Source organism: Bubalus kerabau, chromosome 20 (genome assembly GCF_029407905.1).
Source record: "Bubalus kerabau isolate K-KA32 ecotype Philippines breed swamp buffalo chromosome 20, PCC_UOA_SB_1v2, whole genome shotgun sequence".
Classification (NCBI taxonomy): domain Eukaryota; kingdom Metazoa; phylum Chordata; class Mammalia; order Artiodactyla; family Bovidae; genus Bubalus; species Bubalus kerabau.
In genome coordinates, this window is record NC_073643.1 from 49,997,040 (window position 1) to 50,023,144 (window position 26,105).

Sequence of the window (26,105 nt, forward strand, 5' to 3'; positions counted from 1 at the left end):
CATTTATTTTATTTTATTCATTTAACATTAAGTCTTTTTCTTTAGGTAGGAAGAGTGGTATTTCTCCTAAAAAATCAAAATACATGACTCCAATGCAGCAGAAACTAAATGAAGTCTATGAAGCTGTAAAGAACTATACTGATAAGAGGGGTCGCCGCCTCAGTGCCATATTTCTGAGGCTTCCCTCCAGATCCGAGCTGCCTGACTACTATTTGACCATTAAAAAGCCCATGGACATGGAAAAAATTCGAAGTCACATGATGGCCAACAAATACCAAGATATAGACTCCATGGTTGAGGACTTCGTCATGATGTTTAACAATGCCTGTACATACAATGAGCCTGAGTCTTTGATCTACAAAGATGCCCTTGTCCTACACAAAGTCCTACTTGAAACTCGGAGAGACTTAGAAGGAGATGAGGACTCACATGTCCCAAATGTAACCTTGCTGATTCAGGAGCTTATCCATAATCTTTTTGTGTCAGTCATGAGTCATCAGGATGATGAAGGAAGATGCTACAGTGATTCCTTAGCAGAAATTCCTGCTGTGGATCCCAGCTTTCCAAACAAACCTCCTCTTACTTTTGACATAATTAGGAAGAATGTTGAAAATAACCGCTACCGACGGCTTGATTTATTTCAAGAGCATATGTTTGAAGTATTGGAGAGGGCAAGAAGGATGAATCGGTATGTTTTCAAAGTCATTTCTTTTTGAGAAGGTGTGACATAGAAGGTGTAAAATAGAGGAAAGAATTTGCTTTGATGTGCTATTTCAGCGTACAGTTGGTGGGGTGCTATTTTGAATTTTAATTAGAATGTATAGAGAGTAAGAATGTTCTGGGGGAGAGAAGACACACTACTGAATTGGGTCAATAAGGGGAAGAAATGAGAGACAAAATTGAGGATATGTTGAAAAGGATAAACTTTTAAAATATAGCCTTTCATAGAACATGTATTTTAAAAGGAAGGAATGCTTTTAATTAGAAATAATAATAGGATTTTCTTTTAAAGTTTGAGTTCAGTGCAAGTGTGCTTTAAATAAAGTAGCTCTAAAATATTGATCTGAGCTTACACTGATTTAAATTTGATTGTCATTTCAGACTCCTCAAAGGGCTTCTTTTTAGTTTCAGATTTGTCACTTTTAAGTTCATTCTGCAGACATTAAATGTTATAAAAAGAAGAGGCAATCAAATTTAAATTTCCATCAAACTTAAATCCCCTTCTAATTTTGATCTGTGCTGTGTATTTGCCACACAACAATAGCATATACTCAGCTGTGGAAACAGTTTCAGTTCTACAATCATGGTGGGTCTTCTCTGTGCTCTTGGGATCACTTGGGGAGAATAAAAGAGTTAAGAATACAGACCCTACCTTCCTAGAGCTTATTATATGCTATGCTGATTGCTAGACCTTTAGTCAGTGGGCATGGGGTAATTCCAGCCAGGGACTCTATGAAGCTTGGGTTTGCTCTGGATCTTGAAAGAAAAGTGAAAAATAATATTTGCTGTTCCTATTGAGCACTTGCCCTTTGTAAAGTACCATGTAGACGATCTCTAACCCTTACTGTAGCCATCATAGGTAAGGGATAATCTTCCAATTTGTATATGAAGATGTGCACGGCAGAGAGAAGTAACTTGCCATAGTCACACAACTAGTAAATGCGGCGACTCATCTTGTTCCTGACTGCAGGGAGCTGCTGCTGAGCCAGTCACCAGGAGGCCAGTCAAGCAGTACAGCCAGGGATGGTAAGACTTGAGCTCTGTGCTCTGAGAGCTTAAAGTCTGACAGTTGGAACAGCACCTGTGCTTAGGGAGCAATCGTTCCCAGCATGAGATAACATTTAAGGACTTGGTATTTAGTAAGATGGTGGAGTAATAAACTTCTTTAGGGTTCTAAAGAGCATGAGATGTCAGGGAAGAATGGGGAAATGGGTGGGATTCACATCAGGTAAGTGGTGTGAGTAAAGGCATAAGGTTAGGAAATGAGTACGGTGTGTTCACAGGATAGGTAGAGTTAGGGTCAGGTTGGAAAGGCCTCTAAGAGACACATTTAAGATATGGTCCTTATTCTTCAACAGTGAAGAAATAAAGCCGGGGCGGGGAGTGCATCTTGCAGTCAGAATCTGCATTCATTTATTTCTTAGTTTTCATTTATCCTAAAAATATTTATTAAATGGCTACCAGTTATGAGCATGTTCTGGATACATGGAATATACCAGTGGACAAAACAGACAAACCCTTCCCTCATGGAGCTTAGAGTTCTATTCTTGTTCTCAGTTTACTTAAATAGTCCTTAAATCTAAAGTCACTCCTCTTCTCCCTACCCCATACCCTACCCCCATTACTTCGTGGGCTTAGTTCTGTGAATGAGTCTTCCACAATACATTTGTCTCTTAGATTATTATTGGGCTTCCCTCGTGGCTCATATGGTAAAGAGTCTGCCTGCAGTGCAGGAGACCTGGGTTCAATCTCTGGATTGGAAAGATCCCCTGGAGAAGGAAATGGCAACCCACTCCATTATCCCTTGCCTGGAAAATTCCATGGACGAGGAGCCTGGCAGGCTGTACTCCATGGTGTCGCAGAGAGTCTGACATGACTGAGCAACTTCACTTTCTTTCTTTCTTAGATTATTAGCAGCTTTGTTCCTTGTATAGATGACATGATTAGTTTAGGAACTAAGCAGATTTGTATCTGTAAGAAATAAACTCTTTCCTTTCTCCCATTGTTGACCTGATTAGCTTTTGCTGTTGAGGCCTAGGAAGTAGCTGCTGCTGCTAAGTCACTTCAGTCGTGTCCGACTCTCTGTGACCCCATAGACGGCAGCCCACCAGGCTCCCCCGTCCCTGGGATTCTCCAGGCAAGAACAGTGGAGTAGGTTGCCATTTCCTCCTCCAATGCATGAAAGTGAAAAGTGAAAGTAAAGTCTCTCAGTCATGTCTGACTCTTAGCGACCCCATGGATTGCAGCCCACCAGGCTCCTCCGTCCATGAGATTTTTCCAGGCAAGAGTACTGGAGTAGAGTCCAATGTAACTTTACAGTATTCCCTTCTTTGTCTGAGGTTTCACTTTCTGCAGTTTAAGTTACCCAAGATCAGCCAAGATCCAAAAACACTAAATGAAAAACCCAGAAGTAAACAATTTGTAATTTTTAAATTAACACAATTTGTAATTTTTATAGTGTTCTGAGTGCATGATGAAATTATAAATCTGCCCTTTGACAGTAGCATGGATTATCAAAAGTGCATTTTCAGTTTTAATTTTATACTTGTAATTATAAGCTCTTATAAAATTAATTTCAAGTGAACAGCCTTCAGAAGTCTGTATTCAGAAAATAGGCATCAAAGTAGTGTTGTTGGAGTTTCTTCCCTTGGCCAGTTGTAGTTTTATTGCTTTCCTACAAGTGTTAGCATTTCTGTAACCCAAAAAGATTTTAGAATCTTCCTAGAAACACCCATCTGGGTTGTTATTGGCAGTGTTTTAGGTTGCCAGGTCACCTGTGCTTGTGATCAGCATTCTGGAGTCTTCTCAAGTTTGATGCTCTAATGGTCTGTGTCAGCAAGCAGCTGACTGGGCTTGGCTGCAGCATCCACACTGCCCTGACCAGAATGCCTCCATGACTACTGCTAAATCTTTGTCTCTGGTTACCTTTGTGAATAATTTTTCAAACCCTGATATTCCTAGTAGTTAATAGAATTATCTTTAGGCCTTCCTCAGGCCAACACAGTGGATGACAAATACTAATAAAATTTCTTTGAGTCTAAATTATGAAGTTCATTTTGCCCAATCGTCTCATTTTATAAATGGGGAGAATCTCTTAAAAGTTTTCAATACGACACAGATGATTTTTTTTTTTTTCTATCTTTCGCTGTGTTGCCTCTGCTAGTTCCCCAGAATTATGTAGTTATTTCTTGGGAACTAAAATGAACACTAACTCTGAGGCCTGCAACCATTTTATGATACTCTTAGGACTTTGCAATTTAGGTTCAAATATTTACTGAGTCCTAGCAGCCTAGACAACCATGAAATAGATTCCCCGCCCCCGCCCCCTCCCCAAAAAAAAGGGCTAAATCTTCTGTTAATATTTTATCTAGTGTGTTGATCCCTTAACTAAAAGAAAGTTAGAATTAATCCCAAGATTAGATTCAGGTAAGTGTTAGATATGGTATGAAGCCTTAGTATAGTCCTTGGTTCTGGCAGCCCTCTTCTGTTGCCAGACTTAGTAGTGAATGTACCACGTTTCTCCCCCAGGAAGCTGGATGATTTTACATGAGCTATACAGGGAGTGAGCCTTAAGGAAATGGAAACTGGTGGGCAGGAGGCTCACTGAGGTAAAATTGAACAAATTTTAAGGAGATACCCATATTAGAACTGCTCAGAAGTTATCACTATATCAATGAATACAGTAAAGAAGCATTTCATGGAATGCTTTAACATATGATCAGGGTGTTTGAAAGAAGCATATTGTCAATCAGTGTTCTTGATGCTGTTATAGGACAGATTCTGAAATATATGAGGATGCGGTAGAACTTCAGCAGTTTTTTATTAAAATTCGTGATGAACTCTGCAAAAATGGAGAGATCCTTCTTTCACCAGCACTCAGCTATACCACAAAACATTTGCATAATGATGTGGAGAAAGAAAAGAAGGAAAAACTGCCAAAAGAAATAGAGGAAGATAAACTAAAACGAGAAGAAGAAAAAAGAGGTTAGTTTCTTTTCGTTTTGTTAAATGTGAAGGAACATTATTATACTCTATCCTAGTTGGTCTTGCTGCGGAGTAGACCTCTCTTTGTATAAATGAAGACTCAGGGTGTTGGCTCTTACCAAATGGACATGGTAAGCTGGAAATGTTTCTGTCAGTATCAACTTGGTCGTCAGACTGGGAAAGATTGGAAGTTGCCTGTGACACAGCTCTTACTCTTAGTATTTCCAGAACAGAGTCAGTTAATTCACAAACGTGGCAGCTTAATACCTCTTAATACTACTAGTAAATAAAAACCTAAGGGGCCCAGCTGAGGCTCAAAAGCATTCTCAGCAGTGAGTGCATAAAGTTTCTGCCCTATTGTTCAACAGCATAGCTGTCCTTGTATGGACTCAAGACAAGTAGATACTTTGGTTGAACCACTTAAGGAGGAGGATATTTTTATTTTAATTGTATCAACCTAAAAATGTTACCTTGAGTCACTCACTTGCCAGAGCTTAGAAATATTTGAAAGTAGGAACTTTTATTAGAAAGTTAATCATTCCTGAAAAAAGAGTTCACATAAAATACCTAGAATGTATAACTTCTCCAAGAGTCATATTTATCTTTGGCATCAAGTCTGTTCCTTAGAATTTTTTCCTCAGGAAAGGGAGCAAAATAAGTTGATTTAAGCAAATTCTCATAAGCAGTGGCATATGCAAAAAAGAAGAGAAAGGAACCCGGTTGGTGAGGACTGATTTTACCAGCATAGAGCTACCTGCCAGTAGAAACCAGTAGCTTTTTGCCAGAGGGAATGTGCTCATTGATAATGATGAGAGAGAGAGTGCATGGCTGTGTGTTGCACTGGAAGAGGGGGTGGTTTTGTGTCTTGACCACCAACAAAAGCAGTTGATGCAGGAATGAACTGAGTAAACTTGCAGCTTTGCTTGCCCCAGGTAACAGTTGACGTTGAGGAATATCCTGAAAATTATTGTAGAAGGACTAACATAAGCTCTCCACACATTCTTGGTTAACTGGAAAGCTGCCCATGTGTAGAGGAGTTGCGAGAAGCTGATGAGGTGAAGGGGAAAGATACACTATGCAAATAGTAACCATAATGACTTGGAGTGGCTATGTTAATCAGACAAATAAAGTTTAAGAAATATTACTAGAGATGAAGAGGGACATTTTAAAATGTTAAGAGGGTCAAAAACATATAATACTTATAAATGTATATGTACCTATGGAGGAGAAAATGGCAACCCACTCCAGTATTCTTGCCTGGGAAATCCCATGGACAGAGGAACCTGGCAGGCTGCAGTCCATGAGGTCGCAGAAGAGCCAGACACGACTTAGAAACTAAGCAGCAAACAAAATGTACCTAACAGTGGGGCTGCAAAGTACATGAAGCAAAAACTGACAGAACTGAAAAGGGAAACAGTTCAGTTATTAGAATCTTGATGCGCCTTTCTCAGCAAAGGACAGGCTAAACCAAAAATTGGCAAAAGTATGACTTATTAAGATTAGGCTGTCATAGACTGAATATTATGTCCCCCACCAAAATTCATATGTTGTAGCCTCCAATGCGGAGAAGGCAATGGCACCCCACTCCAGTACTCTTGCCTGGAAAATCCCACGGACGGAGGAGCCTGATGGGCTGCAGTCCATGGGGTCGCTAAAAGTCGGACACAACTGAGCGACTTCACTTTCACTTTTCACTTTCATGCATTGGAGAAGGAAATGGCAACCCACTCCAGTGTTCTTGCCTGGAGAATCCCAGGGACGGGGGAGCCTGGTGGGCTGCCGTCTATGGGGTTGCACAGAGTCAGACACAACTGAAGTGACTTAGCAGCAGCAGCAGCAGCCTCCAATGTGTTGGTATTTGGAGATGGGGCCTTTCGGAGATAATTAGGTTTGGATGCAGTCATGAGAGTGAAGTCAGCATGGTGGAATTGGTGCCATTGTAAGGGGATGAAGAGCAGGAAGATGGCGGTCTGAAGCAGAAAGTAAGCCCTCACCATACGCCAGATCTGCCTCCAGAACTGTGAGACATGGATGTTCGTTGTTTAATGCGCGCTGTCGTCTGTGGTGGGTCTTCTTACAGCAACCTGAACTCGTGCACAGTACTGTCAACTGGCTTGAGCTGATGGACATGTAAAACGCTACACCAGTGACTGTTGCTGCTGCTGCTGCTAAGTCGCTTCAGTCGTGTCTCACTCTTTGCAACCCCATAGACGGCAGCCCACCAGGCTCCCCCATCCCTGGGATTCTCCAGGCAAGAATACTGGAGTGGGGTGCCATTTGCTTCTCCAGTGCATGAAAGTGAAAAGTGAAAGTGATGTCACTCAGTTGTATCCGACTCCTAGCGACCCCATGGACCGCAGCCTACAAGGCTCCTCCATCCATGGGATTTTCCAGGCAAGAGTACTGGAGTGGGGTGCCATTGCTTTTCCGACCAGTGACTGCAGAATACACATTCTTATAGAGCCTGCATGGAACATTATCTAGAAGGGACCATGAGCTGGGTCATAAAACAAGTTTCAAAAATTTTTAAGGATTGAAATCATACCAAGTTTGTTCTTTGAATACAATAAGATTAGAAATTAGAAATCAGCAGAAGGAAATCTAGAAGATCCCCAAATATTTGGAAATGAAGCAGTACATTTCTCAATAACCCATGGATGAAAGAAGACATCAGAAGGACAATTAGAAAAACCTTGTACCAAATAAAAACAAAAATAATATATTAAAATTTATGGGCTATAGATAAGGTAGTTATTAGGAAATTTACAGATTTTTAAACATGTATCAGAAATATACATGTTTAAATTCATAAAAATGAATCCACTTTTTCACTTCAGAAAGTTAGAAGAAGAGCAAATCAAGCCTGAAGTAAATAGAAGAAATAATAAACATCAAAACAGAATTCAATGAGTGAAAAAGACAGAATGCTAGTACTGTACTGAGTGATGTTTGAGACACCCATGACAAAACTTTGTATACTTGGAATTTTTTCCTTTTAAATTTAGTTGATACTTTCCCGGGCAATGCAAAATGAATTACAGCTGCTCTTTGAATTACTCAAAGCCAGCTTTCACAGTCTAACCTCTAGGCAGGCAGCGTCAGCATCACCTGTTAACCTGTTAGAAATGCCGGTGCTCTTTTCCCGTGCCAGACCTACCAGTTCCAAAACTCTGAGGGAGGGACCCAGCAGTCTTTGTTTTAGCAAGACTTGTAGGTCGTTCTGATGTGCACTTAAGTCAGGGAGTCACTGCTCTAAGTCCTTGGATTTAATGAGTGGAGGAGCAAAAACTTATGGCACCTGCCTGCCTTCTTGCTGGATTAGCAGTGATTTGTGAACCCAACATAAGGTGGCACATTCTAGAGAAAAGGCAGTACTGACATTTTTATGGGGTTTTTGGCCATGCCACATGACTTACGGGATATTCATTCCCTGACCAGGGATTGAATCCAGGCCTCTATTAGTGAAAGTGTCAAGTTCTAGCCACTGGACTGACAGGGAATTTGCTGTATTGTCGTTTTAAAGACTGCTGGTCACTGTGCTAATTGATCCTTAGATACCAGGAAATATTTTCGATGACTTAATCTATGATGAACACCTGCAATAGAAAAGCAGAGCCACATAAAGAAAAAAGCTAGGAGACTTGCATTTCCTTTTTCAATGTGGTACCTGTCTTCTGAGCCTGGGAGCCTTTGCTGACGAGAGCAAAGGAGGACTGCTGCAAAGGACTGCTTTCTGAGGCTGCCAGAGCATCCCTGTCAGTAATTACTCACCTTTTGCACTAATTCAGAGACTGTTTCCCCAGCATGAGACTGGAGGTAGGTAGGAAGTGGTACTTTGCCGTAGAATGTGAGGTCAGCACTGGAAGGATGGAGTAGGAAAAGCTTAGAAGCAGAGTACTCTGAAGGTTGTTGTAACTAGTTATTTATGAGTATTGTAAGATGGCAAAATGCTGGAAAGAATGGTGGTTGTATGTCAGTCAGCCTTCTCTGTCTTTAAGTCTCAGAGTAGATTTCTGAATAATCAGTGGAAATGGAAGGAAAGAAGATGTCACACACCCTGTTTTTTTATGTTAAATGCCAGAACTAACTATTCCTACTTGGCTCAGTAAGCAAAATAAGACCTACATAAACGTGGGCAGATGGTATGCAGATAACATTGCCCCTTCTTCCAAAATGATTCAAATGACGAAAGGGGGCTTTTAAAACAAACACAAAAGCATTCACTCCCCTCAAAAAAAGCGAAGGAAATAGTGGAAGAGAAGATGATGGCAGTTAAAATTTAGAAGCTAGAAAAATTGATAGCTAATGCTGGCTTCAAGGCTACTGTCGGATAAAGACCTTAGCAGGCCATTTCCTGTCGAGAAAGGCACAAGTATTAGAATGCCCTGTACACCTGAAAAATGAAGGTGCATGCAAGACTGGAAGCAAAAAGTTGAGTTGAAAGTCTAAAGGAGTTGAACCTCTAGATTACCTCCCCACCCTTCCTCTGACTGTTCATCCCTGAAGTGTCCAGACTCAGGGATACCAGGCTGACCTAAGGGTTGGGGTATGGTTCCGAAGAGGGGAGTTCAGAAAGGATTTATACCAAATAGTGAGACCCCTGACCTTCTAAACTTCTGATCTCCTAGAATAGCTTTTAATCTTGAGACAGGGAGAATTTTTCTCTTGAAAAATGCAGCAGGCAGTGGGGGAAAACTAAAGATAACATCTGGTCCTCAGTGAAATCCATCATTCACCCAGCTCTGTGTATGCTGGCCTGTGTATGCTGGAGAGCTTCCAGTCAGCTTTTTAAGTGTTTTAACATTTTAAATAGAAGCAGATATTTATTTAAATGGGCCAAATATTTAAGTGAAATCTCTCTAAGATGTTAAGATAAAGAACAAAACAAAAAAAAGAACCTTAGCTGAAACAGAAGAGGTGAAGGCTGCAGGAGAAAATACTAGGCTTCAAGGCCTGGAACTAGTTCTCTGTGGCTTTACCCCCGAATCATCTTTTCTCATGAAAGGCAGCACATGTTTGTACCTGAGTTGTTTTATCAGCCTGTTTCCTGTTTCTAGAGTTTGGGGGGTTACCAGCCTTTCATTTTGTACCCTTTCTGTCCCTTTAAGGGCAGTGTTTCTGCTGGTATAAAATTCTCGAGAACCTTGTGAATCTACTGCATATGTCACAAGGATTCATTTGATTAATCAACTACTAGATAACATTTTCCGCCAAAATTGTCAAAACTTTTTAAAAAATTTATAATACCAGTATTAGAGAGTGAGTGGAGAAACAGACCCCCACTCCCTTGTAGCCAAATAGTGATGGATTTAAATTGGTATAGACTTTGGGGGTCAATTTGGAACATGCATTTAAAAACATTTAATGTGCTTATTTCCAGATCTTCTGTTTATGAAAAATTATCTGAATGAAGTAATCAAAGAAATGGGAAAGCTTTTTACTAAAGAAAAAACTATGGTGTTTGTAAATGATGGCTTACATGTTGTTTAGTTGCTAAGTCATGTCCAACCCTTTGTGACCCCGTGGACTGTATAGCATGCTAGGCTTCCCTGTTCTTTACTATCTCCCAGAGTTTGCTCAGATTCATGTCCAGTGAGTTGATGATGCTCTCTAACCATCTCATCCTCTGCCGCCCTCTTCCTCTTTTTGCCTTCAGTCCTTCCCAGCATCAGAGTCCTTTCCATTGTTAGATCTTTGCATCAGATGGCCAAAGTATTGGAGCTTCAGCATCAGTCCTTTCAATTAATATTTAGGGTTGATTTCCTTTAGCATTGTTTGGTTGATCTCCTTCCAGTCCAAAGGGCTCTCAAGACTCTTCTCCAGCACCACAGTTTGAAGATATTAGTTCTTCAGCACTCAGCTTTCTTTATGGTCCAGCTTTGACATCCATACATGACTACTGGATAAACCATAGCTTCTACTATAACAGGTCTTTGTTGGCAAAGTGACATCTTTGCTTTTTAATACACTGTTTAGGTTTGTTTTAGCTTTCCTTCCAAGGATTAAGCGTCTTTTAATTTCATGACTGCAGTCATCCACGGTGATTTTTGCGCCCAAGAAAATAAAATCTGTCACTGCTACCACTTTTTTCCCATCTATTTGCCATGAGTGATGGGACCAGATGCCATGATCTTAGTTTTTGGAATGGTGACCTTTAAGCCCACTGTTTCACTCTTGTCTTTCATCCTCATCAAGATGCTCTTTAGTTCCTCTTTGATTTCTGCCATTAGAGTGGTATCGTCTGCATATCTGAGGTTGTTGATATTTCTCCTGGCAATCTTGATTCCAGCTTTTGATATGGAAGCCATTAAAAAATATTCTTCAGCAAAACTAAAAATCTTCTTGAAAAGCATTTGATCTCAGAGGAAATTTTTATGATATTAAGTGTATAAAGATACAATTTCTGGGCTTCTCTGATAGCTCAGACAGTAAAGAATCTGCCTTCATTGCAGGAGGCACAGGTTTGATCCCTGGAGAAGGAAAGAGCAACCCACTCCAATATTCTTGCCTGGACAATTCCACAGACAGAGGAGACTGGCAGGCTACAGTCCATGGGGTCGCAAAGAGTCCGTCACGACTGAGTGACTAATACTTTTCATATATAGTTTACAGTATGTTGTATGAAATACATGTCTCGTTAGTTCTAAGATTCCATTCATTGTGACATAACCATGTAATAACAGTCAGAATAAAGAAATTTCAGAGGTATTAAGATGGCAAGAAAGTACATACAAGATTATCTCTAGGATCACATGATTTATGAGTGGCCTGTTTTCCTCTTTATACCTTTCTGTATCATCCAAAATGACTACAGTGAGCATATATTATTATAGTGATTATTTTTATTCTGTTGATACTTTATGTATTTATTTAAAGTAATGGCAATTGGTTGTAATTTTAAAAGACAATTTTGAGTAGAGACTGTTGGGAATGTGGATATCATACTATTTGTCCTGAATCCTGCCTTGGAGTATCTGGAAAAGAATTAAATGTATTAGTATGTGTCGTTTTAATCCTGCATCTGATTGCCACATCCCTTTCATGAGAACATTTTTCTCTTTTTTACCTAAGAAGCTGAAAAGAGTGAAGATTCCTCAGGAGCTTCAGGCCTCTCAGGCTTACATCGCACATACAGCCAGGACTGCAGCTTTAAGAACAGCATGTACCATGTTGGAGATTACGTCTATGTGGAGCCCTCAGAGGTCAATCTACAACCGCATATCGTCTGTATTGAGAGACTGTGGGAAGATTCTGCTGGTAAGTTCATTTTAAATTGGGGAGCAAATTGGTGAGATGTGATTATCTTACTCCTTGTTTCTCAGGGAAGGAAATTGTAACTCAGACATCTTTATGCCTTTCCACAGTAGTTGTTTTACACTCTTAATAAGTATAATTCAGTACCCACTATATGAGGAACATAGGATCGAGCTCTGTTGGGCAGTGGCATAGCTGAGTCAAAAGAGACGCAACTTCTTGAAGTCTAGATGAGATTCATTCATTCAACTGATACTTATTAAAAAAATCCGAGAGCCAAACCCTGTAGGATGGCCGAGAATCAGAACAAAAGGTCTGTGTTTTGTCCCTGGCAAAACCACTCTGATAAAAGTCACAAATAAAGAAGAAATTGTTATAGAGGGACATGTGGCTTAGAATTTGGCTTAGAATTTGATTTCAAAAAGGCTTCCTAGAACAGTTGGCTTTATCCTGAAACAGAGAATGAATAGGAGTTAATGAAGCCAAAACCAAGCAGAAGTGTGATCCAGACAATCCAGTTCTTTCAGCTGTTCATCATATTATGATGAACATAAATACATCATAAATACAAAGGTATTTACCTTTGTATTCTTTAACCCAAGTGCTACATATGTCCTTTAGTATGTCTTACATCCTTATTAAAGCACACAGCTTTAGCTGTGTCCTGACCCAGCAGAGTAGAGTAGGTCCCATCCCCTTCCTTGTTCTATTTATTTTACATCTTTTACTATAAGGGGGAAAGTAGCATTTTTAGGTGTCATTGCACTATAGTATTTTTAGTATTATTTCTTCTAAGATAATTCTGTTAAGGAACCATGGCCTAAAAGCACATTGCTCGGTTCAGCCCACAGCAGAATGGATGGAGTATTTGCTCATTTTACAAAGAATATGTTATTTCCATTAATGGTAATTCTCTCTCTCTTTTTCCCTCTTTGTTTTTGAGGTGAAAAATGGTTGTATGGCTGTTGGTTTTATCGGCCAAATGAAACATTCCATTTGGCTACACGGAAATTTCTAGAAAAAGAAGTTTTTAAGAGTGACTATTACAATAAAGTTCCTGTTAGTAAAATTCTAGGAAAATGTGTGGTCATGTTTGTCAAGGTAAGAAACTTATTAATCCCCAAACAGTAAATTATTTCATGGAGTTCACATGGAGTTTCACAACCACAGAAAATTGATATTTACGAAATGAATAGCTCTGTTTAAAACTGTTTGAATTTTTTTAGGCTGTGTCTCTGGCTTTATGTAAAGATTTGAGGAAAAATAAATCTGAGCATAAAAGTGAAAGACCCTTTTGCTGCCTGTGCTATATAGCTATATGCAGTTAGCTTAAATTTTTTTATATTGCCAAATTTTTAAAGATGACATGTTCTGAAGAATCGTTAAATCTTCAGTGTGGTTCTAGGTAATATGGTGTGCTTTTTGTTTGTCTGTTTACTGTAGGCGCAGGCTCAAAGCTTTAACGAACTGGCTGTCTAAAATACTAATGTACTGTCATGGGGGCAGTTGGTAAAACTTCAGGTCAGTTCAGTCGCTCAGTCGTGTCCGACTCTGCGACCCCATGGACTGCAGCACACCAGGCCTCCCTGTTCATCAGGGAGGTAAACTAAATAAGCTAAACAGAATATACTGAGTAATGCCATTCTATATAAGGAAATACTCCTGATCTCTAACCATTTACCATTTGTTGTTAGTTGTCAAAAAGTCTTAACACTTTAGCTTTTATTTCTTTGCTTGGTTGGTGTTTTTGTGTTTTTTGGTTGATTGGTTTTCAGAAAATTCACCTAATTGATTTTATTCTTATATCCACCAGGAATACTTTAAATTATGCCCAGAAAATTTTCGAGATGAGGATGTTTTTGTCTGTGAATCACGATATTCTGCCAAAACCAAATCTTTTAAGAAAATCAAACTGTGGACCATGCCCATCAGCTCGGTTAGGTTTGTGCCTCGAGATGTGCCCTTGCCTGTGGTCCGAGTGGCCTCTGTATTTGCAAACGCAGATAAAGCGGATGATGAGAAGAATACAGACAACTCAGAAGACAGTCGAACTGAAGACAGTTGTAACTTGGAAAAGGTATGTAGATAATAGCCACACAGAAAAGAATTTTAATTTCAAAACACCCCTTCCCAAAAATAAATGAGTAAAGTATTCAACTTCAGAATTAGAAAAAGAGTAATAATATAAAACTTTAGCCTAACAGAAAGAAGGGAACTATAAAGGAAAGAGAAATTAATACTTGAAAAACATAATAGCAGGACTGAAAAGGAGACTTTGATGGGTTCAATGAGATAAACTACCAACTGTCCTAATAAAATAAAAAGAAAGGCATTAAGCTAAACATACAAAATATAGAGGAAATTTAAAGACTTTTGCATTTCTGTTAATAAATTTGAAAACCTGAATGAAGGCATTCCCTGGCAGTTCAGAGGTTAGGACTTTGTACTTTCATTGGCGAGGGCCTAGGTTCAGTCCCTGGTTGGGGAACTAAGATCTCACAAGCCACTTGGTGCAGTCAAAAAATAACTAAAACAAAAACAAATAATAATAGTAAAACCTGAATGAAATGAGTAATTTTCCAAGATAATACCAATTAGTTAAATGAAATCAAGAAGAGATAAAATGTTTAAATAGATAACAACATGAAGAATTTTTTTCTTTTTTTTAATGTCAGAGAGCTCACTCCAAAAAGTACTTAGGTCAGATAATTCCATAGGTAAATTCTTTCACCCTTTAAATTATTCCAGGAGTTCCCAGGCAGTCCTAGGGTGATTAAGACTCCATGCTTCTACTGCATGGTGGCATGAGTTTGATCCCTGGTTGGGGAACTAAGATCCCACATGCTGTGCAGTAAAGCCAAAAAAAATTATCACGGAGTATGGAGATCAAGGAAAACTTCCTAGTTTGTCTTACCAGGACAGAATAATCTTTGATTCCAAAGTCTGACAAAATAAAAACAGAAAACTGCAGTTGAGTATCAGTTTATAAATATTGATACAAAAAATACTTGGGGGAAAAAAGTGAAATCAGATACAAATGAAATCACATTAGTTCTCTGAGAGCAGCATGACCAAGTAGAAGGAAGTTCATTCTTGGAATGCAAGGATTAGTCAAAATTAGGAAAATTTAGTAATACACTTCTTTATATTTGTAGATCAAAAGAGAAATTATTTGATAAGGTATAATATTCATCTGGATTGATGTCTTTAAATAGATAGTCCCTCAAAATGATTTTTAAAAATTGTATATCAAGCCTAAAGTGAAAAAATTCCTTCAAAAGCTGTATACACAACATAGGTGCTTGCTTTATCATTATGTGTATTTTTCTGAAAAGAACCAATATAACTAGACAGACAAAAGTAGTAAAATATGGACAATGAAGAGGCAAAATTATTTTTTTGCGGAGAATGGGGGAGAAATTAACTGTGAAAAGTTTTTGAATACAGAGACTGCAACAAGTAGAAATTTCAAAATCCACATATAAGTTAATAGCTTTCTTGTATAAGCACAACAGTAATTTCATAAGATTTTGAAAGTAAAATGAAACTGTTGAATAGATTTTAACAAATGTTATAAAAAATCTGGGAAGAAACTATCCAATTCACATGAACCAAAAAAAAAAAAAAATACACTAAGAAATTATCTTAAAAGGAGTATATGGAACCTGTAGAAGGAAGAAAAACAGTCTGCTGAAAGGTATTGAAGATTTACTTGAGTAAGTTGTTTTGAAACTTGACAATACTATCATTCTTATGAAAGAATAAATGCATGGCAGTCACAAGAAAAAGCAGAAAAACTGAAAGGGCAGTTGAGAGTGCTTTACCCTGCCAAATAATATTGCATTTTACAAAGATACATTTTAAAAATATTGAGTTAGTTCAGAATTGATTAATGAAGGGAATAGGCTTTTCACAGTTAAATCCAGACTATAAAGATACTCAATCATTCATTTTAGTTTTACATATTTTAACTTTTATTTTGAAATTATTTTAGACTTAACAAATGTGCAGAGTGCTTAGCAAAGATAGTACAAAGACATTCCTTATATTCTTCATTCAGCTTCTGCTAATGTTAACACCTTGTAAAGCATAGTACAAGGATCAAACCAGAAAGTTAGCATTAATACTATTTACTAATCTAGAGACCTTATTTATTTTTCCCCTTTTGTCACACAGTCGCCTTTTTTTCTTCTAATTTTATTGAGATATAATTGACATATAGCATTGTATAAGTTTTAAGTTGTACCGCATAATGATTTGACTTACTTACATCATGATAATGATTACCACAGTAAGTGTGGTAATCAACATCCATCAACTCATATAGGTACAACATTAAAGAAATAGGAAAAAAAGTTTTTTTCCCCTTGTGATGAGAACTCTCTTAACATCTTTCATATAATGTACAGTAGTATTAATTATATTCATCATGTTGTACATTACATCCCTGGTACTTATTTATAACTAGAAGTTTGAACTTTTTGACTGCCATAATCCAGTCCCCCTTCCCCCTCATATCCTGCCTCGTAACCACAAATCTGATCTCTTTTTGTGAGTTTGTGGATTTGAAATATAATTAACCTACAATACTATGTTAGTTCCTGGTATACAGCATAATGATTCGGTATTTCTATATATATTTCAAAATGATCACCATGATAAATCTAGTCATCATTTAAACATACAGAGATATTATATAATTATTCCCTGTGTTGTACATTTCATACCTGTGACTCATTTATAACTGAAAGTTTGTATAAACGCAGTATTTTAACTCAGCAAGAGAGGATGGAATAAAATGATATTGGAAAAACTGGTGCTATTTGAAAAAAGAAGAAAAAAGAAACTACTTGAACTCCTTTCATTTCATATTCCAAAATAAGTAAGGTATAAACATTAAAAAAGAAACATAAGTTGCTAGCCTAAGTACATTTATGTTATTTACATATAATTTTTTATTCACTGATAAGCTTGGAATGGATCCTTTATATGATATAAAACCCAGTAGCCACAAAAGGAAAAAAAAAGATCTTTTTCTAGATTTACAATTGACAGTATCAGTTAGTTTAATAAAACAGTCTTAGGACTGCTGTTGCTAAAGTACAAGATCTCTTTGAAGTCTAGGAAAAAAAAATACTAGAAAAATGGGCAAAGGATCAAATAGATCATTTATAGAAGATCAAAAAAACAAATGTTTTAATCTAATAGTTTTTAAAATGCCCAGCAAACTGACAGTTCTGAAGACTAGTAATACACACAGCCTGGTGTGAGTGTGGGACAAGACGTCCCATCAGTGGCTTTGACCCTGCTGTTTGATAACAGGGAATGTGTTCCAACATAGTACTCAACCCTGGGCCACATCCAAATACCCCTGAGTAGGAATTTGTCACACATCCATTCATATAATGCACATGTGTAGTCAGCAGAAGGAATCAACAAATTGCAGAGTGGAATATGGTTCCATCATTACTCAGAAAAACCAAAAATGTGTGCTTTATGTTTTATGTATGTGTAAACAACATGAAAAACTATAAATTGGTTAAACTGGGTGGTTATCTCTGGGGTTGGATCACAGAAAACTTGATTTTTAAATTTTGCATACTCTAATGTTTGAATTATTTCCAACAGATGCACTTTTTATATAGGGGGAAAGCAGCATTTTTAAATTCTTAGTGTAAAAAACAAGAAAAAAATTTTTTAGTTTCTTAGAAAAAAATCCATTTTAGTGTCATTAAAATGTTAAAAAGAGAAAAGGAGCTTGGGAAAGAACATGATATTTTGTACATTTTATCAGTATGTCTGGGAATCATAGAGATACTAATTTTAAAAGAGGAAATACCAGTGGAAATCAGTGTGGGAATTAAATTTGTTTTTGTTCTTAGAGTTCATTAGTACCCCGTGTCCTGTGTATGAATTACTTTTTTTAGTCTTATATCTTTATTTTAATATTGCATGGCTAAAATATATTATACCAAGAAATATTTAGAAGGATAACTAGAACAGAACCCATTCCTAAAATAAATATGTATTCTTAATCTCAGGGCTTTCTTTTTCACAGCTTCCATTCCTCCTAGCACCCCTCAATCTAGTATGTGTGTGGTACCTCTCTCATTCTTAAGAATTTTCCAAGAAGTCCATTTCAGTATCACATTTGAAATCATAAAGCTCAAAGCATTAAATTATCTGGGCATTCCAGAAGAGTTTTTTTTCCCTAAAGTTTTAAGTTTTTGATATTTTCAGGAAAATGCTGTAGAAAATTTGGGAGTTTTGCAGTTTCCTCAGTTTTTATATGTTTTAGAGCTTTTGTATTTAAAATACCTAGTGCTATGCTCATTATCTGCTAGTTTCTCAGTAAATTATGTTTCTTAGTTTCATTAATCAGAAGTATCTTTTTTTTGTTGTTAAGACTATAAGAACAATAGTGAACATTAAGTGGTTTTATGAGCCCGGCGTTATTCTGTGTACTTAACATGGATTGTGTCATATAAGCGTCCTCACAAGCCCATCTGATTTGCATACTGTCTTCATCTCACAGATGGTGGGCCCGATAAGAGGGCAAGTAGCTTACCCAGTGTCACGGCAGTCAGCAGGTGACAGACCCTATGAATTACTAAAAAGCACAGTATATGTGTTTCTGTCACAGAGGCTATACTGTTCTTTTCATGTTAGAATAAATCAAGATGGTAAAATTTTTAAATCAGTTGTTAATATGCAGAAATTAAGAGCTTAGTAAATATGGTGAAGACGAAGTTTGTATAGTATTTGCTCCTTTATAACAGTTGAATGAGGCTGTTTCTGAAATTAAGTCTTCATTGTTGGTCGTTGGTGGGGTTTTTTTTGGTTTTTGTTTTTCTTTTTTTTTTTTTGGCTAAAGTCTCCGAGAATGGGAAAAGGAAGGAGTGGTAAAAGGATCTTTGAGTAACATTTTATGAAAATGAACTAGAAATTTAAAATAGATACAGTATTTGATGAGATTTAGTTTAATTTCAGTAACCTAAACTTTTGGTTCCCTGTTTATTAGTTTCTACTTACGGTTATTTTTTAAGTTAAAAGTGAGGAAAGTCTGCTTTGCCTTCATACTTTCTCTTCCAACTCCTTGATTGTCAGCTCCCTGTCTTTAACGCGTTTCCTTTATCACAGGAGAAAGAAGATGTCCCTGTGGAAATGTCGAATGGTGAACCAGGTTGCCACTACTTTGAGCAGCTCCGGTATAATGACATGTGGCTGAAGGTTGGCGACTGTGTCTTCATCAAGTCCCATGGGCTAGTGCGTCCTCGTGTCGGCAGGTGAGCATTTCGAGTTAAAAGAGGACAAGGTTTGGTTTGAGAGATTTGGTGCCAGTAGGAATTCATTACTGTTTAGAATGAAGACCAAAGTCCCTCCCTTGGGAACATTACCTACTTCCTTTCACACCACACTCTCCCGTCTTATGCCTCTAGCCACACTTCCTCTCAGGAATCCTGTTGTGTGTATGTTTTTCTTTCTTTCTTTTTCTTTTTCTCCTCCTGCCATTTACTGAACTCTTCAACCCAGAAATCTCCCTGCCAGCTTCATATGGTGAACTCTTTTTAGCTTAAATTTGAAATGGCACTTCCTTAAGGAAGCCTTTCCTATCTCCTCTAGACTGGATTAGGTCCCCCTATTACGCATTCTCGGAGCTCTGTGTATTTCCTCTTCCTCAGAACACATATCAGTTTTATTATCAGGCTTCCATACGAGACTACAAATGCCCTGAGAGTTAGAGGCCCTCTCTTTTTTGAGCAAAAAAGTGATATATACCTTTATATCCCCTGCTGCAAACATAGTGCATGAAGCTCAAATATTTGATAAACAGGTAAATGGGTGAAAGTATGATTGGATGGCATAAAGTAGCAGTAAAGGGATTTAGGGAACAGGGCTGGGCAGTAGAGGATAGTAATTAAGGAAAGTAACTGATTCCAAGAGATCTTGATGTTAAGTCCCAGCCCTGTCGGTTTAGTGTTCTTAGGCAAATTATTTACCTCTCTGGGCTTCAGTTTCTTCATTGTATTTGTTCGTCATTTAGTAATTGTTTATTATATATGTACTATTTGCTAGGTTCTATAGATACATTTTATAGTATGAACAGTATGAAAAGGCAAAATGATAGGATACTGAAAGAGGAACTCCTCAGGTCAGTAAGTGCCCAATATGCTACTGGAGATCAGTGGAGAAATAACTCCAGAAAGAATGAAGGGATGGAGCCAAAGCAAAAACAATACCCAGTTGTGGATGTGACTGGTAATAGAAGCAAGGTCTGATGCTGTAAAGAGCAATACTGCATAGGAACCTGGAATGTCAGGTCCATGAATCAAGGCAAATTGGAAGTGGTCAAACAGGAGATGGCAAGAGTGAACGTTGACATTCTAGGAATCAGCAAACTAAAATGGACTGGAATGGGTGAATTGAACTCAGATGACCATTATATCTACTACTGCGGGCAGGAATCCCTTAGAACAAATGGAGTAGCCATCATGGTCAACAAAAGATTCCGAAATGCAGTACTTGGATACAATCTCAAAAACGACAGAATGCTCTCTGTTCGTTTCCAAGGCAAACCATTCAATATCACAGTAATCCAAGTCTATGCCCCAACCAGTAACGCTGAAGAAGCTGAAGTGGAACGGTTCTATGAAGACCTACAAGACCTTTTAGAACTAACACCCAAAAAAGATGTCCTTTTCATTATAGGGGACTGGAATGCAAAAGTAGGAAGTCAAGAAACACCTGGAGTAACAGGCAAATTTGGCCTTGGAATACGGAATGAAGCGGGGCAAAGGCTAATAGAGTTTTGCAAAGAGAACACACTGGTCATAGCAAACACCCTTTTCCAACAACACAAGAGAAGACTCTACACATGGACATCACCAGATGGTCAACACTGAAATCAGATTGATTATATTCTTTGCAGCCAAAGATGGAGAAGCTCTATACAGTCAGCAAAAACAAGACCAGGAGCTGACTGTGGCTCAGATCATGAACTCCTTATTGCCAAATTCAGACTTAAATGGAAGAAAGTAGGGAAAACCACTAGACCATTCAGGTATGACCTAAATCAAATTCCTTATGATTATACAGTGGAAGTGAGAAATAGATTTAAGGGACTAGATCTGATAGACAGAGTGCCTGATGAACTATGGATGGAGGTTCGTGACATTGTACAGGAGACAGGGATCAAGACCATCCCCATGGAAAAGAAATGCAAAGAAGCAAAATGGCTGTCTGAGGAGGCCTTACAAATAGCTGTGAAAAGAAGAGAAGCGAAAAGCAAAGGAGAAAAGGAAAGATATAAGCATCTGAGTGCAGAGTTCCAAAAACTAGCAAGAAGAGATAAGAAAGCCTTCCTCAGCGATCAATGCAAAGAAATAGAGGAAAACAACAGAATGGGAAAGACTGAAGATCTCTTTAAGAAAATCAGAGATACCAAAGGAACATTTCATGCAAAGATGGGCTCGATAAAGGACAGAAACGGTATGGACCTAACAGAAGCAGAAGATATTAAGAAGAGGTGGCAAGAATACACAGAAGAACTGTACAAAAAAGATCTTCATGACCCAGATAATCACGATGGTGTGATCACTCACCTAGAGCCAGACATCCTGGAATGTGAAGTCAAGTGGGCCTTAGAAAACATCACTACAAAAAAAGCTAGTGGAGGTGATGGAATTCCAGTTGAGCTATTTCAAATCCTGAAAGATGATGCTGTGAAAGTGCTGCACTCAATATGCCAGCAAATTCGGAAAACCCAGCAGTGGCCACAGGACTGGAAAAGGTCAGTTTTCATTCCAGTCCCAAAGAAAGGCAATGCCAAAGAATGCTCAAACTATCGCACAATTGTACTCATCTCACATGCTAGTAAAGTAATGCTCAAAATTCTCCAAGCCAGGCTTCATCAATACGTGAACTGTGAACTTCCAGATGTTCAAGCTGGTTTTAGAAAAGGCAGAGGAACCAGAGATCAAACTGCCAACATCCGCTGGATCATGGAAAAAGCAAGAGAGTTCCAGAAAAACATCTATTTCTGCTTTATTGACTATGCCAAAGCCTTTGACTGTGAGGATCACAATAAACTGTGGAAAATTCTGAAAGAGATGGGAATACCAGACCACCTGACCTGCCACTTGAGAAACCTATATGCAGGTCAGGAAGCAACAGTTAGAACTGGACATGGAACAACAGACTGGTTCCAAATAGGAAAAGGAGTATGTCAAGGCTATATATTGTCACCCTGCTTATTTAACTTCTATGCAGAGTACATCATGAGAAACGCTGGACTGGAAGAAGCCAAGCTGGAATCAAGATTGCCGGAAGAAATGTCAATAACCTCAGATATGCAGATGACCCCACCCTTATGGCAGAAAGTGAAGAGGAACTCAAAAGCCTCTTGATGAAAGTGAAAGTGGAGAGTGAAAAAGTTGGCTTAAAGCTCAACATTCAGAAAATGAAGATCATGGCATCTGGTCCCATCACTTCATGGGAAATAGATGGGGAAACAGTGGAAACAGTGTCAGACTTTATTTTTGGGGGCTCCAAAATCACTGCATATGGTGACTGCAGCCATGAAATTAAAAGACGCTTGCTCCTTGGAAGAAAAGTTATGACCAACCTAGATGGCATATTGAAAAGCAGAGACATGACTTTGCCAACAAAGGTCCATCTAGTCAAGGCTATGGTTTTTCCTGTGGTCATGTATGGATGTGAGAGTTGGACTGTGAAGAAAGCTGAGCACCGAAGAATTGATGCTTTTGAACTGTGGTGTTGGAGAAGACTCTTAAGAGTCCCTTGGACTGCAAGGAGATCCAACCAGTCCATTCTGAAGGAGATCGGCCCTGGGATTTCTTTGGAAGGAATGATGCTAAAACTGAAACTCCAGTACTTTGGCCACCTCATGCAAAGAGTTGACTCATTGGAAAAGACTCTGATGCTGGGAGGGATTGGGGGAAGGAGGAGAAGGGGACAGCGGAGGATGAGATGGCTCTATGGCATCACTGACTCGATGGACATGAGTCTGAGTGAACTCCGGGAGTTGGTGATGGATAGGGAGGCCTGGCGTGCTGCGATTCATGGGGTCGCAAAGAGTCGAACATGACTGAGCGACTGAACTGAACTGATAGATACATTAGTGAATAAAAGAGACAATTATCCTTAGTCTCCTGGGTCTTTTTTCTAGTGGGAAGGCAAACTGTAAACATGAGTAAGTAAAGTATATGGTACGTTAAATTATGATGTATGCTGTGGAAAGAAATAGAGCTGGATATGGGAAATCGGGAATGCCATGGTCAAAATAGGGTGTTCAAAACTTTACACAGGCTGATGTGTGAAGCCTCACTAAGAGTTCACAGTTGAGCTAACACTTGAGGGAACCAAGGAAGTGAGTAATGTGAATATCCAGGGAGAAAGCTTTCCAGGGACAGAGAACAGCCAGTGCAAAGACTGGAGAGATAAGCATGCCTGGGCTGTTGAGATCAGAGCTTGTAACAAAGGGAGTGGGCAATACTTGAGTTAGGTAGGAAGTACATGAGCCAGGGGATATAGTGCAAATTGTGTGAGGCTCAGAAACTACTGAAGGGACTTGCACCTTTACTGAATTAAATGAAATACCATGGATTATTTCAAGTGCAAAAATGACATTTTTTCCCCCCTCGCACTCCATGGCATGTATGATCTTAGTTCCCTGACCAGAGGTTAAACCTGTGTCTCCTGCAGTGGAAGTGCAGCATTTTAAATACTGAACCACGAGCGAAGTCCCCAGAAGTGACATCTGACTTAGGTCTTAGCAGAAAGGCTCTGTCTACTGATTATTAAGAATAGATTGTAAAGAGTCAAAGGTAGAAAGGCAAAATCTGCTAGGAGGCTGTTGCAATAATCCAGGCAAGAATGATGGTGTCTCAGGCCAGTAGTCAGATCCAGTTCTACAAATTAGATCCAGTTTTAAAAGGTTAAGTTAAGAGAATGTAGTCCCTGGTGGCTCAATGGTAAAGAATCTGCCAATGCAGGAGACGTGGGTTTGATTGCTGCGTTGGAATATCCTCTGAAGAAGGAAATGGCAACACCCTCCAGTATTCCTGCCTTGGAAATCCCATGGACAGAGGAGCCTGGTGGGTTACAGTCCATAAGGTCGCAAAGAGTTGGACATGACTGAGCAACTAAGCAGCAACAATAGCAGCAAAGTGTCCAGGAGAGAGAGAGGAGTCAAGGGTGACTCCTGCATTTTGATCTGAAGAACTCAAAGTGTATATTAACTGAGATGAGGATGCTGCTTCATGTCTGGAACCTTGAGACTTTGGGAACAGTAATAATATCAACCTTATGGTGTGGTTCTGAGAAATAGTACAGTATCCTGCACAGAGCAGTCAGATGTTTTTATTTTTTTCTAGGGCGATGGTCAGTGGCTTTCATTAGATTTTCCTGAGGTAAAGGGGTATTAGATCTTGACCTACAAGAAGGTCATGAACCATGGCCTTAAAGGCATGTCTGCCACTGATGTGATCTGACCCCAAATATTGAGGATCTGTGTGTTTATTCAGCTCATAAGTCCAATTGATAGATGCTTTGTATCTCAGGAAGAAAACTTAGTAGTCAGTTTAAACTTTTAAGTTGTATTCCTTGGTATTATGTTTAAAAAAATGTTCACTTCTTTTTTTCACCAAATATCTTCTCATATGTTTAAAGGGGGAAAAAAAGAATCAAGAAAATGGTCTAATTATCAAAATAGTCAGTGAAACTCCTCTAAATATAGCATACCATTAAGTTTTTGGTTAGCAGAATGTTTGATAGATTAAGCCTTCAGGAATGAAATCCATCAGAATTCTAACTTAATGGAATTACTCCCTTTTTTTCTCCCAAGAATTGAAAAGGTATGGGTCCGAGATGGAGCTGCATATTTTTACGGCCCCATCTTCATTCACCCAGAAGAGACAGAACATGAGCCGACAAAAATGTTCTACAAGAAGGAAGTGTTTTTGAGTAATCTGGAAGAAACCTGCCCCATGACATGTATTCTAGGTATGTATTCATACTTTTCATTTAATCACACTCATTCCACAGTTGAGTCATTCCACACTTTTTCTGTCCTGGACACTGTTCTAGGTGCTAAGTATATAGCAATAAAAAAATAAAAATCTCAGGCTTCTCAGAGACCTAACTGTGTGGAGCAGAGGCTGGGGAGCCAGTTAGTAAGTTAAAATTAAATATATACTGGAGAAGGAAATGGCAATCCACTCCAGCACTCTTGCCTGGAAAATCCCATGGACGGAGGAACCTGATAGGCTACAGTCCATGGGGTCACCAAAAAAAAAAATAAATAATAAATAAATAAAATTAAATTAAATTAAATATATAGAACATCAGGTAGTAATTAGGGCAATGAATGAGAATAAAGCAGAGTACGAGGATAGAGAGTAATGTTGCAGGGAGGTTCTGGTTAGGTCATATCAGCAAAAGCCTCTCTGGTAGGTGACATGAGAGCAGAGCCCTGAAGGAAGTGAGGAAGAAAACTATTCAAATAGCTGCTGAGATTTTACTCCTTTTAGGCGCTGCGAACATCAGCTGCAGAGACCTTGAGGCAGAGTGTCTGGGTGTGTTTGAGTCACAGTAAGAAAGCTCTTTACTTCTAGTAAGGAGACAAAGGGAGCCTAAAGGGAAGACTGAAGTCTTCTTTGGTTAGAGTGACTGCAGCTATACAGGGGGTCTGGTAGGGAATGAGCCCTCTCAGGTGACTGGGCCCTAAGTCATGGTAGGTCATGTGCAGGGATTGAGCTTTAACAGATACGAGTTCTTATGAGGAGTCGGAACAGAGAGGCATGGGAGCCAACATGTGTATTAGAGGAATCACTGTGGCTGCAGTATGGGGAATTGTTGTAAGAATAAGGTAGGAAGCAAGGAGAGCAATTAAAAGACATACTGTCTCTGTTGGATTAACCCTAGTAGTGTTACTGTTCCGATTCCAGAAACATGAAGGTCTTGCTTTGGCTTCTGTTGAGTCATCCTCCTGAGTGTGCAAAGTGCCATTCTGCTTCTGAGATATAGTTACATGATTCATATACTGTCACCGTTTTCAGCTCTTGGGTTTCTTCTGGCCCCAAATTAACTCAATAACTTTTTACACTAGCTGCTACCTACATCTTTTT

At 38.8% G+C, this 26,105-nt stretch overlaps 1 protein-coding gene across 35 annotated transcripts in view; it reads left to right on the forward strand.

Moving 5' to 3' along the window:
• Positions 1 to 26,105, forward strand: part of PBRM1 (polybromo 1) — a 109,100-nt gene that overhangs the window by 60,754 nt on the left and 22,241 nt on the right. For 26 of the 35 annotated variants that reach the window (XM_055558784.1, XM_055558775.1, XM_055558779.1 and 23 more), the window contains 7 exons: positions 46 to 688; positions 4,493 to 4,704; positions 11,776 to 11,961; positions 12,902 to 13,059; positions 13,772 to 14,035; positions 19,099 to 19,244; positions 24,824 to 24,981. In XM_055558784.1, the coding sequence (XP_055414759.1) occupies positions 46 to 688; positions 4,493 to 4,704; positions 11,776 to 11,961; positions 12,902 to 13,059; positions 13,772 to 14,035; positions 19,099 to 19,244; positions 24,824 to 24,981 (1,767 nt within the window). The remainder of the gene's footprint in view (positions 1 to 45; positions 689 to 4,492; positions 4,705 to 11,775; positions 11,962 to 12,901; positions 13,060 to 13,771; positions 14,036 to 19,098; positions 19,245 to 24,823; positions 24,982 to 26,105) is intronic. The other 9 variants (XM_055558776.1, XM_055558799.1, XM_055558782.1 and 6 more) reach the window with 1 other exon arrangement.